General features: G+C 43.3%; 1 protein-coding gene, 1 long non-coding RNA gene and 1 pseudogene across 2 annotated transcripts; all 3 read right to left on the reverse strand.

The window, feature by feature from the left end:
* Window positions 1–373: 373 nt before the first annotated feature.
* Window positions 374–3,679, reverse strand: LOC128314687 (40S ribosomal protein S16-like; annotated as a pseudogene).
* Window positions 374–8,462, reverse strand: LOC128314688 (uncharacterized). Its single transcript, XR_008296558.1, has 2 exons — window positions 8,108–8,462; window positions 374–2,094 (listed from the first exon to the last, which is right to left on the reverse strand). It is a non-coding gene; the product is annotated as an uncharacterized LOC128314688 (long non-coding RNA).
* Window positions 5,948–6,965, reverse strand: LOC106980752 (olfactory receptor 2A1/2A42). The gene has a single exon (XM_015078823.3). The coding sequence runs from the start codon at window positions 6,937–6,939 to the stop codon at window positions 5,953–5,955; it is 987 nt and encodes a 328-aa protein (XP_014934309.3). The 5' UTR covers window positions 6,940–6,965; the 3' UTR covers window positions 5,948–5,952.
* Window positions 8,463–13,268: the final 4,806 nt, after the last annotated feature.

Consider the following 13,268-nt stretch of genomic DNA (forward strand, 5'->3'; position numbering starts at 1 on the left):
AACAGAAATACCAAATTAGATACAAAGTTTGATTTCTGGTTCTATAACCTTTCCCAGTGAAAGTTCTATTTAATAAGATCCAAGGAGGCTAAAAAAACTTCCTTTTCTAAAGAGAAGGCATTTCACTTCCTATTATGCAGTTTCAAGAGAGCACTAAAGTATTCAACTCACTTACTGACTCGGGCAGTTACTCTTGAGTTCCTACGATGTTTAAGGCCCAGGATATGTGGTTATCTTTGAGTCCATTTCATTTTCTTCACATGGAACTTAATTTTTACTCCTCTGAAAAAATGAAAATCCAAATTCCAATGAAATGAGAGGAAATCAACCAAGGGACAGAAAACTAGAAAATAAGAAAGACTCTTAAAGATCGTCTAGCTCAACGTTTCATTTTATAGATGAGGAAACTGAAGGCCAGAGGAGTTAGGCAACTTTTCTAACACAGTGAGTTAGTGCAGGGAGCTGAGAACCCACACACCCCAACTCTGAGCCAGCGCCGTGTGGACTAAATCCAGACATGTTCAAGGATCCGCCTCCTTTTGCGATCAAACGATTTCAAAAGTAAAAATTAAAACAAAAAACAGAGAAACACTGATTAAGAAAAGACAAATCAAAATGAACCCATAAAGTTTGTCAAGAAAGCACGGAGAGTAAGACCCTGCCCTGCTAGTTGAGGGAAGAGTCATGTTTTCATCCAGTGGGACTACATTCCTGCCCTCCTTTCAGACAAAATTCTGCCCTCGACAACCCATATTTAACACGGATGCTTTATACTCACAGCAAATAGTAAACAACAATCCCGAAGGTTGGCGGTTGGCAATCCCTGGTCCACATGCCAAAGATGCTGCAGGTGCTAATTCCAGGCGGCAAGTGAAGCCACCAGGCACAGATCCCCACCCTATCATTTCCAGTGGTTACTGCCCGCAATCGCCTCCACCCTCTTGCCAGTTTTCAAGGGCAACACCCTCACATGGCTCCCCATCTGGCACCAGGATCATCCTGGCCTTCCAGAATCACAGGCGCGGCAGTGTGGCACATTCCTTTGAGACCACTGCTTCCTGCGATAGAAATAAGTAAGCACCCCCAGGACTTTTGATATTTAGTGCTATGTTTCTATCCTAATTTTTCCCTTTCTTCTCTGTAATCTTAGAGCATCAACATATTCTTAATTATTAATGTCCATCATGTAAGAATATACTAAAAGCAAGGGTTGGATACATCTGATGGACTAGAAGATACCCTAACTTAGGGGCGCCTGGGTGGTCAGTCGGTTAAGTGTCTGCCTCTTGAGTTTGGCTCAGATCGTGACTGCGTGGAGCCTGCTTGGGATTCTCTCTCTCCTGTGCTCTCTGCCACTCTCTTGCTTGCTCTCTCTCTCTCTCTCTCTCTCTGTCAAAATAAATGAATAAAAGATATCCTAAATTAGAGGAATGAAGGGTAACCCATCCCCAGGCCCATATATTATGGGTAGAAATCTAAATGCAATGAATATTTGTTCGTTCATTCCGTTGAAGCTTACTAAGTACGTACTATGAACAGTTCTGATGCCAGGCACTCAGGTTGTGGGCATCAGTGGATCTGCTACAAAAGAGCAGTTCGGAGTTGATCTAAAACCAGACAGCCTAGTCTTGGCTTGTAGTTCCACCAGTGAATAATTTTGTGACCCTGGGTGAATTAATTCATTTCTCTAAACTTTATTTCCTCATTGTTATGTAATGACAGTAGCAGTGCTCACTCCACAGATTTGATGTGAAGATTATATTAAAGCATTTTATGTCACGTCTACCTACAGTAAGTGCTCAATAATTACCAGCTACAGTTAAACTTCCACTATACTATAAGCTGCCATTTGAGGCAGGTAAAGAAGGGTAGAAACCAGAAGATAGTTCAACGCTGAAATTTCGGAAGTGAGACAAATGGATAAATTGTCCTTTATTTACCTACCAGGTGAGTATGTTAAGGGTGCTTGGATCCTGGGGATGAAGAGATGAGCAGATTCTTGTTCTTCTCTTGAGGGAGAGAGGACACATAATTGAGAAAGGTCCTATAAATCCCAGATTAGAGATGGTACATGTTGGAAATCAAAAACAAAATCTGAAAAAAACAAAAACAAAACAACCCTGAAATCTGGACTCCTTTGCTTTAGGAAAGGTCCCCCATGTTTTCTTGGTGGAGGGGCCAGGAACAGGTTCAAAGGGAGAGAGTTTCCCCATGGTGCCTTTGCCAACTGACTCACAGAGAGGTCCCTGAGTCCGGGCTGCAGGCTGGCCTCAGGGAAAGGCTATTCCCTCCAGGGCTACAGGGGAGATGCAGAAGCCTCTGGGGACAAAGGTTTGGGTGACCTCCTCCCCCCTTGTGCTCCTCCTGACTAGGGGATAGCTTTGGTACCAGGCTCAAAAGTTTAGCAAGTCTGACAGTATTAGAATAATTTCTGATCTAATGTTAATAATAACAACAGCAATATGTTTGTGTAGTATTGCAAGTCTTTAAAATGCATCCATTTGCACCACTCTTGTTTGAGACCTTCAGCAGTCCTGTGGGGCAGCCTAGGCGGCTCTCGTTAGGCATAGTTGATGGATGGGAGACAGAGATTCAGGCAGTCTTAAAAGACTGCCCTGGAAAGAGCACAGCTAGCAACCAGTAGACCTGGGACTTGAACCCTGTCTATAGCCACAAATCGTGGGCGTTTAAGGGTCCGGGGCAGGATCTTGGGCTTCCTGGATGCCTGGGCTAAACTTAGGAGAGCACTGCAGAGTCCGGAGTCCATGCAGGTGGCTCCCTGGGCATGGTTTCTCCGTCCCACACTTTCCTGCTGCTCCAACTTGTCCTAGGAGAGCTATTTTCCTGTGAGATGCATCCCTAGAATGACAGCTGTTCACGATTTGTCCTGCCCACTGCACTGCATCTCACTGAATGTCGCCATTCAGCACAGCAACATCTGTCAGGAGGCAGATTAAACACTGTTTTAGGAAATATTGGAATTACAAAGTACATCCAGTTTAGGTAAGTTACAAGAACACTTTCTAAGGCTCTTCAGTTTGGTGAGCCATCCGTTTAAAACTGCATTGTTAACCTTTCTCTTCCATTGTTTTCTGTTTTACTGTCCAGCCTGTCGAAAGGCCCCTTCTCCATCCCTGACCCCTGGAGTCACAGCTTATTATTTTTTTACTTCTTCACCTTTCTTTTTAGTCCAGTATAAAGTCAAGCTGCCTTTTTTTTTTTTTTTAACCCTAAGTCCCATGACAACTGATTATACAGGTGAACCCTGATCATCATGATGGTTTATTGGTAGGATTTCCGGTAGCGAGCACAAGCACCAGGAATGCCAAACATTTTGGATTCGCAGTGCTGGGGCTCAGCTACCAGCAGGGTCTGGTCGTCCTCGATGAGGATGTCTTTGACCTCCTTCTTGGAAGCCTCATCCACATATTTCTGATAATAAGCCACCAGGGCTTTGGAGATGGAACCACAGATTGTGGAAGTCTGAGCCACGTGACCACCACCACACGGACTTAGAGGCCTCCGGCCTGGCAGGTCGCTCCTTGCCCAGCAGCAGGACAGGTTCCAATAGCTCGTCCTGCAGCGAACGTGGCTCGATTATCTCCAGGGGCCGCTCATTCACCTGGATAAGGCCGCTGCCCCATTTGGAGGGTGCCACCGCTGTGGCCATCTTCTTGCGCCCACTGCAGGGGACGCTTGCACCGCCTGGCTGGGAACACAGACCAGAGCGGCTCACCGCACAGCACGGCACCCGGACAAGGGCTCAAGCTGCCTTCTTTAGCACACATAAGTACCCTTTTTATCTGGAACCCGATATCTATCTCTGGCTAGAGGTTGAGTTTCTTACTCCCTTTCTCCACTTCAATTTCCTTCTTCTGGAACCTCACAATCTCTTTGACTTTTACTTGGTGGGTGGTTATGACTATCGGTTTGGCAGTCAGATCACCTAAGTTTGATCCTGGATTAGGTGCGTATCAGCTGCAACGTTTTGGTTAAGTTACTCAATCTCTTTGTGTCTGTGTTCTCTCACCCAAAGAGTGGTTGATAATAGTCCCTGTCTCATAGAGCTGTTATGAGGGTTAAAAAAGATAATACTTGTGAGGTGCCTGGCTGGCTCCGTCAGTTAAGTGTTGGACTCTTGATATCGATTCAGGTCATGATCTCGAGGTCGTGAGGTTGAGCCCTGCATCAGGCTCCGTGCTGAGTGTGAAGTCTGCTTGGGATTCTCTCTCCCCCACGGTCTCTGCCCCTCTGCCACTTGCACCCTCTCTCAAAATAATTAAGTAAACGTTTTTTAAAATGCTGTAAAAAAAGACAATACTTGCAAAGTGCGTAGAACAGGCATCACCTTAGTAAGCACTTCATAAGTGTGTGTGCACGCATGCACACCTGTGTGCACGATCATGTGAGTGGTGGGAAAGTGGAGATGCCTTCGTTCCGGGTCTCGCCACCATGCTGAGTTCTAAACAGAACCTCAGTGAGAACAGCCTCCATTCCTACCCTCTCTGTGCTCCTCTGAAACTCCTAAGGTTCTTTGTGACCGTGACCATAGGGCTCACTAACCCAGACAAGAAGCCTTCCATGCATAGTCTCTGGCTCCCCCAGCCTCATTGTGGCACAAAAATAGACTGAGAAGAAAGCCACATTCACTTAACGTATCCTAGCTTGGGGGTAGATTAGTCTTACTCTGAAGTTGATAATATTGATAATGATGTACTACATTTGGTGTTAGGTAGAGAAGGCTCGGGAGTCAGATCGTTGGGGCCCAGGTCTAGCATTTGCTTAATGTTTGCATCTGTAAAATGGGATGCTAATGAGAAATGGGTTTTTACGATAAAGTGAGATGATCTCTGAAATCAGCTACATATGTGCAGTGGATGGCACAGAGTGAGTACGTGATAATAATGTTGACTACTACTATTATTATTAAAACCCTTTTTCCCCCCACTCAGTTGCCTCTGCTTGGGACATTCCAGCCCCACCTGATAATTGAGAGTTGGGTTATAGGACTTGCTAACTTCTTTTTTTAACGTTTATTTTTTAGAGAGAGTGAGAGTGTGAGCAGGGGAGGGGCAGAGAGAGAGGGAGACACAGAATCCGAAGCAGGCTCCAGGCTCTGAGCTGTCAGCACAGAGCCAGATGCAGGGCTCGAACCCACGAAGTGTGAGATCATGACCTGAGCCGAAGTCGGACACTCAACTGACTGAGCCACCCAGGTGCCCCGGACTTGCTAACTTCTAAGTGGAGAGTGTGTGTTTATTCATAGAAAATCACAGATACTCTTCTTGAGCAGATGAGAAGAGTTTAGAAGCAAGTAGCCATCAAAAGCTCAGGGCAGACTGGAAAGGGGATTTCGTTGGGTAATTCCTTGGGATGCCAGCTGAATATGTGTGGACTTATTTTCTGACCCCAGAAATTATAAACCAGATTACAGGGTTGAATCAACAAAGTCAGTTTTCCCCTTAACCTAAGTAGGCATTTAGGTGCATTGACTATAAGAGGAAGTACAATGGATGGAAAACATCCTAATTGGGGTATAAATGAAAAAGGTATCAATGGGTCCTAAGTCTCTGTGGCTGCAGTATTTTTAAAAATTGTCACTGATGTGGCTACGTCTGCCAAAGCCTGTGTTCTGCTGTTATTGAACATACCTGACCAAGTCAGAGATAGAGTGCCTATTTGAACTTTTTGGAACCCACAGCGGGGGATGAGATAAATTTATTCCTCTAGATATTCTTAACAGACTATGCAGTTAGATGAAAGAATATGTTTGACAGAATTAAATATAATGATGCAATAAAACCTAAACACTTTCTAGACAGAAAAAGGGAGTGCTTTGCAGTTTCTTGGATTACCCAGTCTCAGACATAAAAAGAGTGATGAGCTTAGTTGTTTCTCAGTACCCAAGGCTCTAGGGGACTACTGAGGCTAAGGATTCCAATGTCACTCCAATTAGGAATGATTTTCCTTGTATAGCACTCTCCTCAGGGCGCCCTTGACCTCTGCATTCCTCAGGCTGTAGATCATTGGGTTCAGCATAGGATTGAAAAAACTGTAAAACAGGAAAAGGATCTTCTGTTGCTCCTCAGGGTGGCGGGATTTGGGGGCCATGTACATGACAATGGCGCTTCCAAAGAAGAGCCCCACCACGCAGAGGTGGGAGGAGCAGGTGGAGAAGGCCTTTCTGCGGCCCTCCCCGGACTGGATCCTCAGGATGGCCAAAAGGATGCGCGTGTAGGACACCAGCACCAGGCAGAGGGGCCCGACTAAGATAAACACAGAAGCAGTAAAAATGACAACTTGGTTGAGCCAGGTGTCAGCGCAGGCCAGCTTGAGGACAGACAGGATCTCACAGAAGAAGTGGTTGATTTCATGAGGCCCACAGAAGGGCAGCCTCAGGATGAGAACCACATGGACCAGGGCCAGCAGGGAGCCACATGCCCAGGAAGTCACCACCAGGATGATGCAGCCTGTCCAGCTCATGATGACAGAATATCGGAGCGGGTGGCAGATGGCCACATACCGATCATAGGACATCACCACCAGGAGAAGACATTCTGTTAGAGCAAAAGTCAAGAAAAGAAAGGTCTGCGTCATGCAGCCAGCAAAGGAGATGGACTGGTCTGGCTTCAGGAGGTTTACCAGCATCCGGGGCACCGTGTTGCAGGCATAGGCTATGTCAACGATGGCCAGGTGGGAGAGGAAGAAGTACATGGGGGTGTGCAGTCTGGAGTCCAGCCAGATGAGCCCCAGGATGAGCCCGTTCCCCAGCAGGGTGAAGGCATAGAACAGGGAGAAGAGCCCAAAGAGAAGCATCTGAATCCCTGGGTCAAGACAAAATCCCAGTAGAATGAACTCTGTGACTGATGTCTGATTTTCCCCCATTTCACTATGAAAAAGATAAAATGGATAACTTGGGACAGAATTGTCGAAAAACATCCAGGCATTGCAGTATACATTTTGTCATTTTTAACAGATAAACTTTTGACGTTAACAATCTAGTTACACCTGAAGTTAATCACTTAACCTGACAACGAGTTTTACACGAGAGGGTCGTGTCATTGGAGACAGATTACCTAAAGCCAATGACAGTGTAAGGGGGAGGAAGAGTGTCAAGCCAAAAGAGAAAAGAAAGTAACCATGAAATACAGATTATCTTGGAGCTGCACACGCCAGGATTATTCAGAGAAGTTGCTGGAGTGGAGAGGTAATCAGTGCTGGAAGAACTCCAGACATGAGGATTAGAGGAGCCTCGAGAAGAGGTGTGAAAATTCGGTTTCTCAACAGAAATATCGGCTCTTCTGCGTTCGGCAATGGAGATCCATCTTTGTGCTCTACAGAAGCTTATGCCATGAAAGAAGGAGCATTTTTGGTGATCGTTTAGGTTGCTAACAAGGAATCAGTGGGTGTGCTACGTATGGGCTCTGCTGACTATATTTTCCAATGGGTGATGGATACAAACCGACAATTGGCCACTTAGCAATCTACTGATGGGCTCTCAGTTACTGATTTACCAAAAAGTTGTTTTGAATAATAACACACAAGCTTCGTAGGAATTGGTGTTCCGGTGGGCTGCCCAGTGTTCATGCATCACGAGTCTAGACTTTGTGTGCAGAGGGTGTAAATGTGTGTGAGGTTAGGCGTTCACACTTGATTTGAAGGCTGTGGTGTGTATGGATCTGTGTGAAGACATGTCAAGATGCAGCTCTCTATGCACGATTTGTAATTCACCTCATCTCTACTCCCATTCAGAAAGCAAATCCAGGGGCACCAGGGTGGCTCTGTCAGTTGAGCAACCGACTCTTGATTTTGGCTCAGGTCATGGTCTCACAATTCATGAGTCCGAGCCCTGAATTCTGTTCTGTGCTGACAGCATGGAGTCTGCTTGAGATTTCTCTCTCCCTCTCTCTCTCTGCCCCTCCCCAGCTTGCTCTCTCTGTCAAAAATTAAAGAAACATTATATCTATCTATATCTATATCTATATCTATATCTATATCTATCTACCTATCAATCTATCTATCTATCTATCTATATCTCAAGATCTCAAGGTACTAATCCAGGTACTAATTAGTATACAGGTACTAATATAACTAGGAAAGGCCATACCTGGAATGACACCATGTTGGAGGACTCACTCTTTGTGTGATGGCTTAGCATTTGTATCACGTGCCCTGTGTGAGATTCAAAACCATTATAAACAACCATTTACCAAAAAATGAACTCTGCCTCACTTCAGCAATAGAAAGATCACCAAATGCTTGATAGATAGCTAATTTAATTTTTTTTTTTTTGGCAAAGAGATAATTTAGTGAATTTGTCATTCACAGATTGCTGTAGCAATACTCTGGCAGTCGAGTGGGTATTTGAGACTTCTATGAATTGATGATGAACCAAATAATAGTTGGCTTGTCCTTGTGTCCTCAGTAACAGTGTGCAATATACCACGTAGAAATCAGCATCTTTCTAGTGCACACATTTTGTCAGTGCCTTTACTGGGCAAAAATAACCTGAGGCTGAACGATTGAACTTGTACCTGCTTGCCTCTTGAGGAAAAGGCTCTCCAGGATTACAACAAGGAGGGTGCTGCTGTTTTAAGACCCTGGTCCAGGGGTGCCCGGGTGGCTCGAGCAGTTAAGTGTCGGACATCAGCTCAGGTCATGATCTCACGGTTCTGTGCTGGCAGCTCGGAGCCTGGAGCCTGCTTTGGATTCTGTCTGTCTGTCTGTCTCTCTCTCTCTCTCTCAAAAATAAATAAACATAAAAAAAAACCCACCCTGGTCCAGCTGTCATTAATTCCAGTGGAGAATCAATGAGATGCTCCCTGAGGAACCTGAAAATAAGAGCAATAACACTGCTTCTTGAAAACTAGAACTTGCAAATCCACTCATAATGGATGAGAAGAACTGGAGGAGGAAACATGACAACCACAGTGAACGTGTAGGTGGGGGCTGTGAGTACATCCCAGACTCCACTCGAGATGCTTTGATGCAACCTCCTGGGACTCGGGGAGGAGGATCCAACTGTAATTAGGGGACCCACATGTAATAGGTGTGCAGGATACGTGTCTACAGAAAGGCTGAGGGGTAGAGAAGGGGGTGATCCCCGAGGGCCAGTGTGTGCCAGCACATTTTCAGCACCGTCCAGGGAAAAGTGGCCTGCTGATCTGAGAGAGCTGTCCTCCTGGCCAGTGTGGACCCACGGTCCAGATGGCTCGCATGATCAGCAATCAGCCACCCTAGCTGTCGGGTCTCCAGTGAACCCCCCGCCTCTGCTCTGAGCCCGTGCTCACCAATTAACCAGGAGGTATTAATCTGCCTTCTTGTGCAGATATTGTGACAAAGAGGAAATGTGCTACCAAGCAAAGCTCTTGCCAGTTTTTTTAATGATAAATAATTCCATTCAGATTTGTTCATGGTTCTTTTTCTCCCCCCCCCCCTTTTCAGTTTGGATAGTATGAGACAGATGGAAATGTATATACTAAACAAAATTTCCAAAGCTGGATCTACAAAGTGAGGACCAGGCCGTGGGCAGGGATAACCTCACTGAAATACAACACAAGGAAAATTTCTCTGAGCAGCTAATTGGGACCTGAAGGACATCCCCATTAGATCCCTCTCAAGCAGCATTAAATGCCTTTTTTTAGAATAATGATTATCAATAAATTAGATCATCAGGTCACAAATGAATCTAATGACTATACTATGAACTTCTAACACATTATCAGGACTTTTTTTTTTTTTTTCTGGAACAATGCTGTGCGAGGACAGCCTTTTAAATTTATTTGGAGGTGCCTGGGTGGCTTGGTAGGTTGAGCATCTGACGTGAGCTCAGGTCGTGAGCTCACAGCTTGTGAGTTCAAGCCCCACATCAGGCTTTCTGCTGTCAGCATGGAGTCCACTTCGGATCCTCTGTCCCCTTCTCTCTCTGCCCCTCCCCCACTCATATTCTCATATTCTCTCTCTCTCTCTCCCTCTCTCTCTCCCTCTCTCTCTCAAAAATAAATAAAAACATTAAAAAAATAAAAATGTTTATGTGGAAAATATACAGAGTATATGGAAATGTTTAGTTGTGAAAATGCATTTGAACCCGCATCTCATAAAAAGCATAATCTCTTTATTCAGTCCTCCCTTAATTCCTTTCTTAGCTTCCAAAGGGTTCCATAAAGGGGAAAAAATTACTTGCCAAGTATGAATCTCTTTGAAACTTAAAGGGGCAGACAAGAGAAAGGAGGGGGCCTAACGAGTACATTAAGGTTAGGAACAGTTGCCCTATGGACTGAAAGTCTGCTTTCTTTTACAGGAGTGGGTGATAACACACCCTTTGTGAATAAGGAACAAGGGCACTCATTTTTGTAATTCTGGCACTTAGCAAATATTTACTGAGTGAACAAATGAATGAATGAATGAATGAATGAATATACAAGAATAAGTGAATGCCTAAATATTGAATTTTTGAACTCTCCTTGTACTGGGTCTGGAATTTCTAGCTTGCTTAAATTTTGGTTGCCTAATTAAGGACATTCTTCCTGAGGCAAAACAAAACAAAACAAAAAAACAAAAACAAAAAAAGCCCCTCTATTACTAGAATCTCCAAAATGTTGAAGCATTGGACACTTGAAAGATACTTCCATTTTCTTTTTTCCCCATTTGTTATTTCATCCCACATAATATTGAGAGCATCTTACCTGTGGCACCTGGGTGGCTCAGTCGGTTAAACGTCTGACTCTTGGTTTCAGCTCAGGTCTTGATCTCATGGCTTGTGAGTTTGAGCTTTGCACCGGGCTCTGTGTTGACAGTGTGGAGCCTGCTTGGGATTCTCTCTCTCCCCCTCTCTCTCTGCCCCTCCCCTGTTCACACTCTCTGTCTCTTTCAAAATCAACAAGTAAACTTTAAAAAGTTAAAAAATAAAAAGAAAGCATCTTACCTGAATGCAACAGATTAAATTTGCTAGGACTGACAGAAGTGAGAGGAGGAACTAAAAGAGAAATTAAATGCCTCTCAGTTCCAAATGTAACATTCAGACCTTGCTTTGTGCTATAAATGATACATCCTATATGTATGTACAAGTTAGCAATTTAAAAACTGGCCAACCGTTTGATGACCAATAAATTATCCAGTGTCTTCATGGTTTCAAAGTAAATATCTAAGATTGAAATCATTTCTTTACACAGGAACAAACCTGTCAGTACGAGATGGGGCCTAGGTTTCAAAAGTAAAATTTGAGATCCGATGAGCTGACAAACTTTTCTAATGCTGTAGGCATGAGTCACACAGCATTCCTAAAATGAAAGCTATTTTTAAATCCTTAGTTCAACTGAAGTATTAGATGGTTTGCCTCCAAGAAATTAAAAAAATAATTTTTGTTATAACCAATTTATTCAGCATAACCCTTTTCTGTTTCTCCTTTAGTTCAAAATATTGTAAAGTTTCTGAGATTTTCCTCCCTGGCCCATGTGTTAGTTAGAAGAATGTTGCTTAATCTCTGAATATTTGGGGATTTTCTGGCTCTCTCTCTGCTACTGATTTCCACTTTAATTCCATTGAGGTCTGAGAGCGTGCATTGTGTGGCTTCTTTTCTTTTGAATTTGTTCAGCTGTATTTTATGTCACAGAATATGATCTATCCTGGTCAATGTTCCATGTGAGCTTGAGAAGAATGTGTATTTTGCTGTTGTTAGATGAAGTAGTCTATAGATGTTCACTATGTCCAATTGATTGATGGTGTTGTTGAATTCAACTGTATCCTTACTGATTTCCTGTCTGCTGGGTCTACTGCTGATAAAGGGATGTTGAAGTCTCCAACTCCAACAGTAGGCTCATCTATTTCTCCTTTTCAATTCTATCGGTTTTGCCTCATGTATTTTGATGCTCTGTTGTTAGGTGCGTACGTGTTAAGGATTATGTCTTCTTGAAGAACTGACCCTTGTCGTGCATGACCCTCTTTATCCCTGGTAACTTTCCTTGCTCTGAATCCCCCTCTCTTGATGATTATGTCTCCCCGTCTTGGTTCCTCTACCTCATTCTATCATTGTCTCTATCCTGATCTCTTTTCTCTCCTGGTCCCCTTTATGACATTCTGTTTCCATTCCCAGTTTTCCTTATCTCTCTTCTACAACCCCCAATTCCCGAAATCTCTTATTTCCTCTTCCACAGTATTTCTAGAGACTTCTCAACAGTTCCAATATTTGAGTGGTGTCTTAGAAGATTTTGATTACATAGAAAAATCTATATTCGGGTTAATTGTCTACATTTAGGTTGTCTTATAAGAAACCTTGGGAAATACTATCTTGTAATTCACCATAGCAGTAATATCTGTCAGGACATTTATCTGGGATATTGAAATATTACCTCTTGATATCATAATGACTAATGAGGGCTAGCTACTTGTACTTAAGAATTCATCTAACAAAATATACCCTCAGATTGAAGGAATCTTTTTGATCTAGCAAGTGATGAAAAGATCATATATTGGATCATGCACTGTGCCTGGAACGTTGTAGGTGTTCAATATTTTTTTGACTGACTGGATATCAATTTGATGAAATATGAGAAAACAAAACATTAATGAGCTCTCTGCATTCTGTCTTGAGCCAGATTCTAAAAAAAAAAATCCAACCCCCCCCCCAAAAAAAAATCCCCAAATATTGAAAGGCAGCATAGAATAGCAATCAGAGAGCATGGGCTTAGGGGGTGACATACACATGTACTTCTTTGTATGACTCTGAATATATTTCTTAACTTCTCAAGCCCTATTTTACCACTTTTTTGAAAGGAGTGATTGTATTTATTTCACAAGGTTGTTGAGAAGACTGAGATAATACATTTTAATTAAGATAAGTGTATTAATTAATTCAATGAATTAATCGAGATAATATATTGAGCACATTCCTGCTGCACGGTGAACATTCATTAACTTAAATCAGTTATCGATCTTTAACAATCACTGATCTTTAACAGTTTCTTGAATAGCCTATGACTGTATGAATCTGACAAGCCCTCCTTTTTTGCGGTTCCAGGAGGTCCCTAGAAATCACTCCCCTTATTGGCCATTATCCTCTTTAAGCCAGTTTTTTCAAAGTCTTCACAACAATGTAAGTCTACAATGTGATCTTGTGGATAATATGTTGTTGAAGGACTACTGAGGCAGATTTGGCCTCCCGACCTTTTGATGTCTTTCCAGGAAAAGAGCACAGTCTGTTGAAGAGCTTGGAGGGATTAAAAAGAGCACAGAACTACAACAAACTATTAAAGACGAGAAAGAGTATCCTC

This window comes from Acinonyx jubatus, chromosome A2, assembly GCF_027475565.1.
Source record: "Acinonyx jubatus isolate Ajub_Pintada_27869175 chromosome A2, VMU_Ajub_asm_v1.0, whole genome shotgun sequence".
Lineage (NCBI taxonomy): Eukaryota > Metazoa > Chordata > Mammalia > Carnivora > Felidae > Acinonyx > Acinonyx jubatus.

Bases quoted from the DNA above. Each gene is read 5' to 3' on its own strand.
- LOC106980752 (XM_015078823.3), bottom strand. From the start codon at position 6,939: ATGTTTTTCGACAATTCTGTCCCAAGTTATCCATTTTATCTTTTTCAT.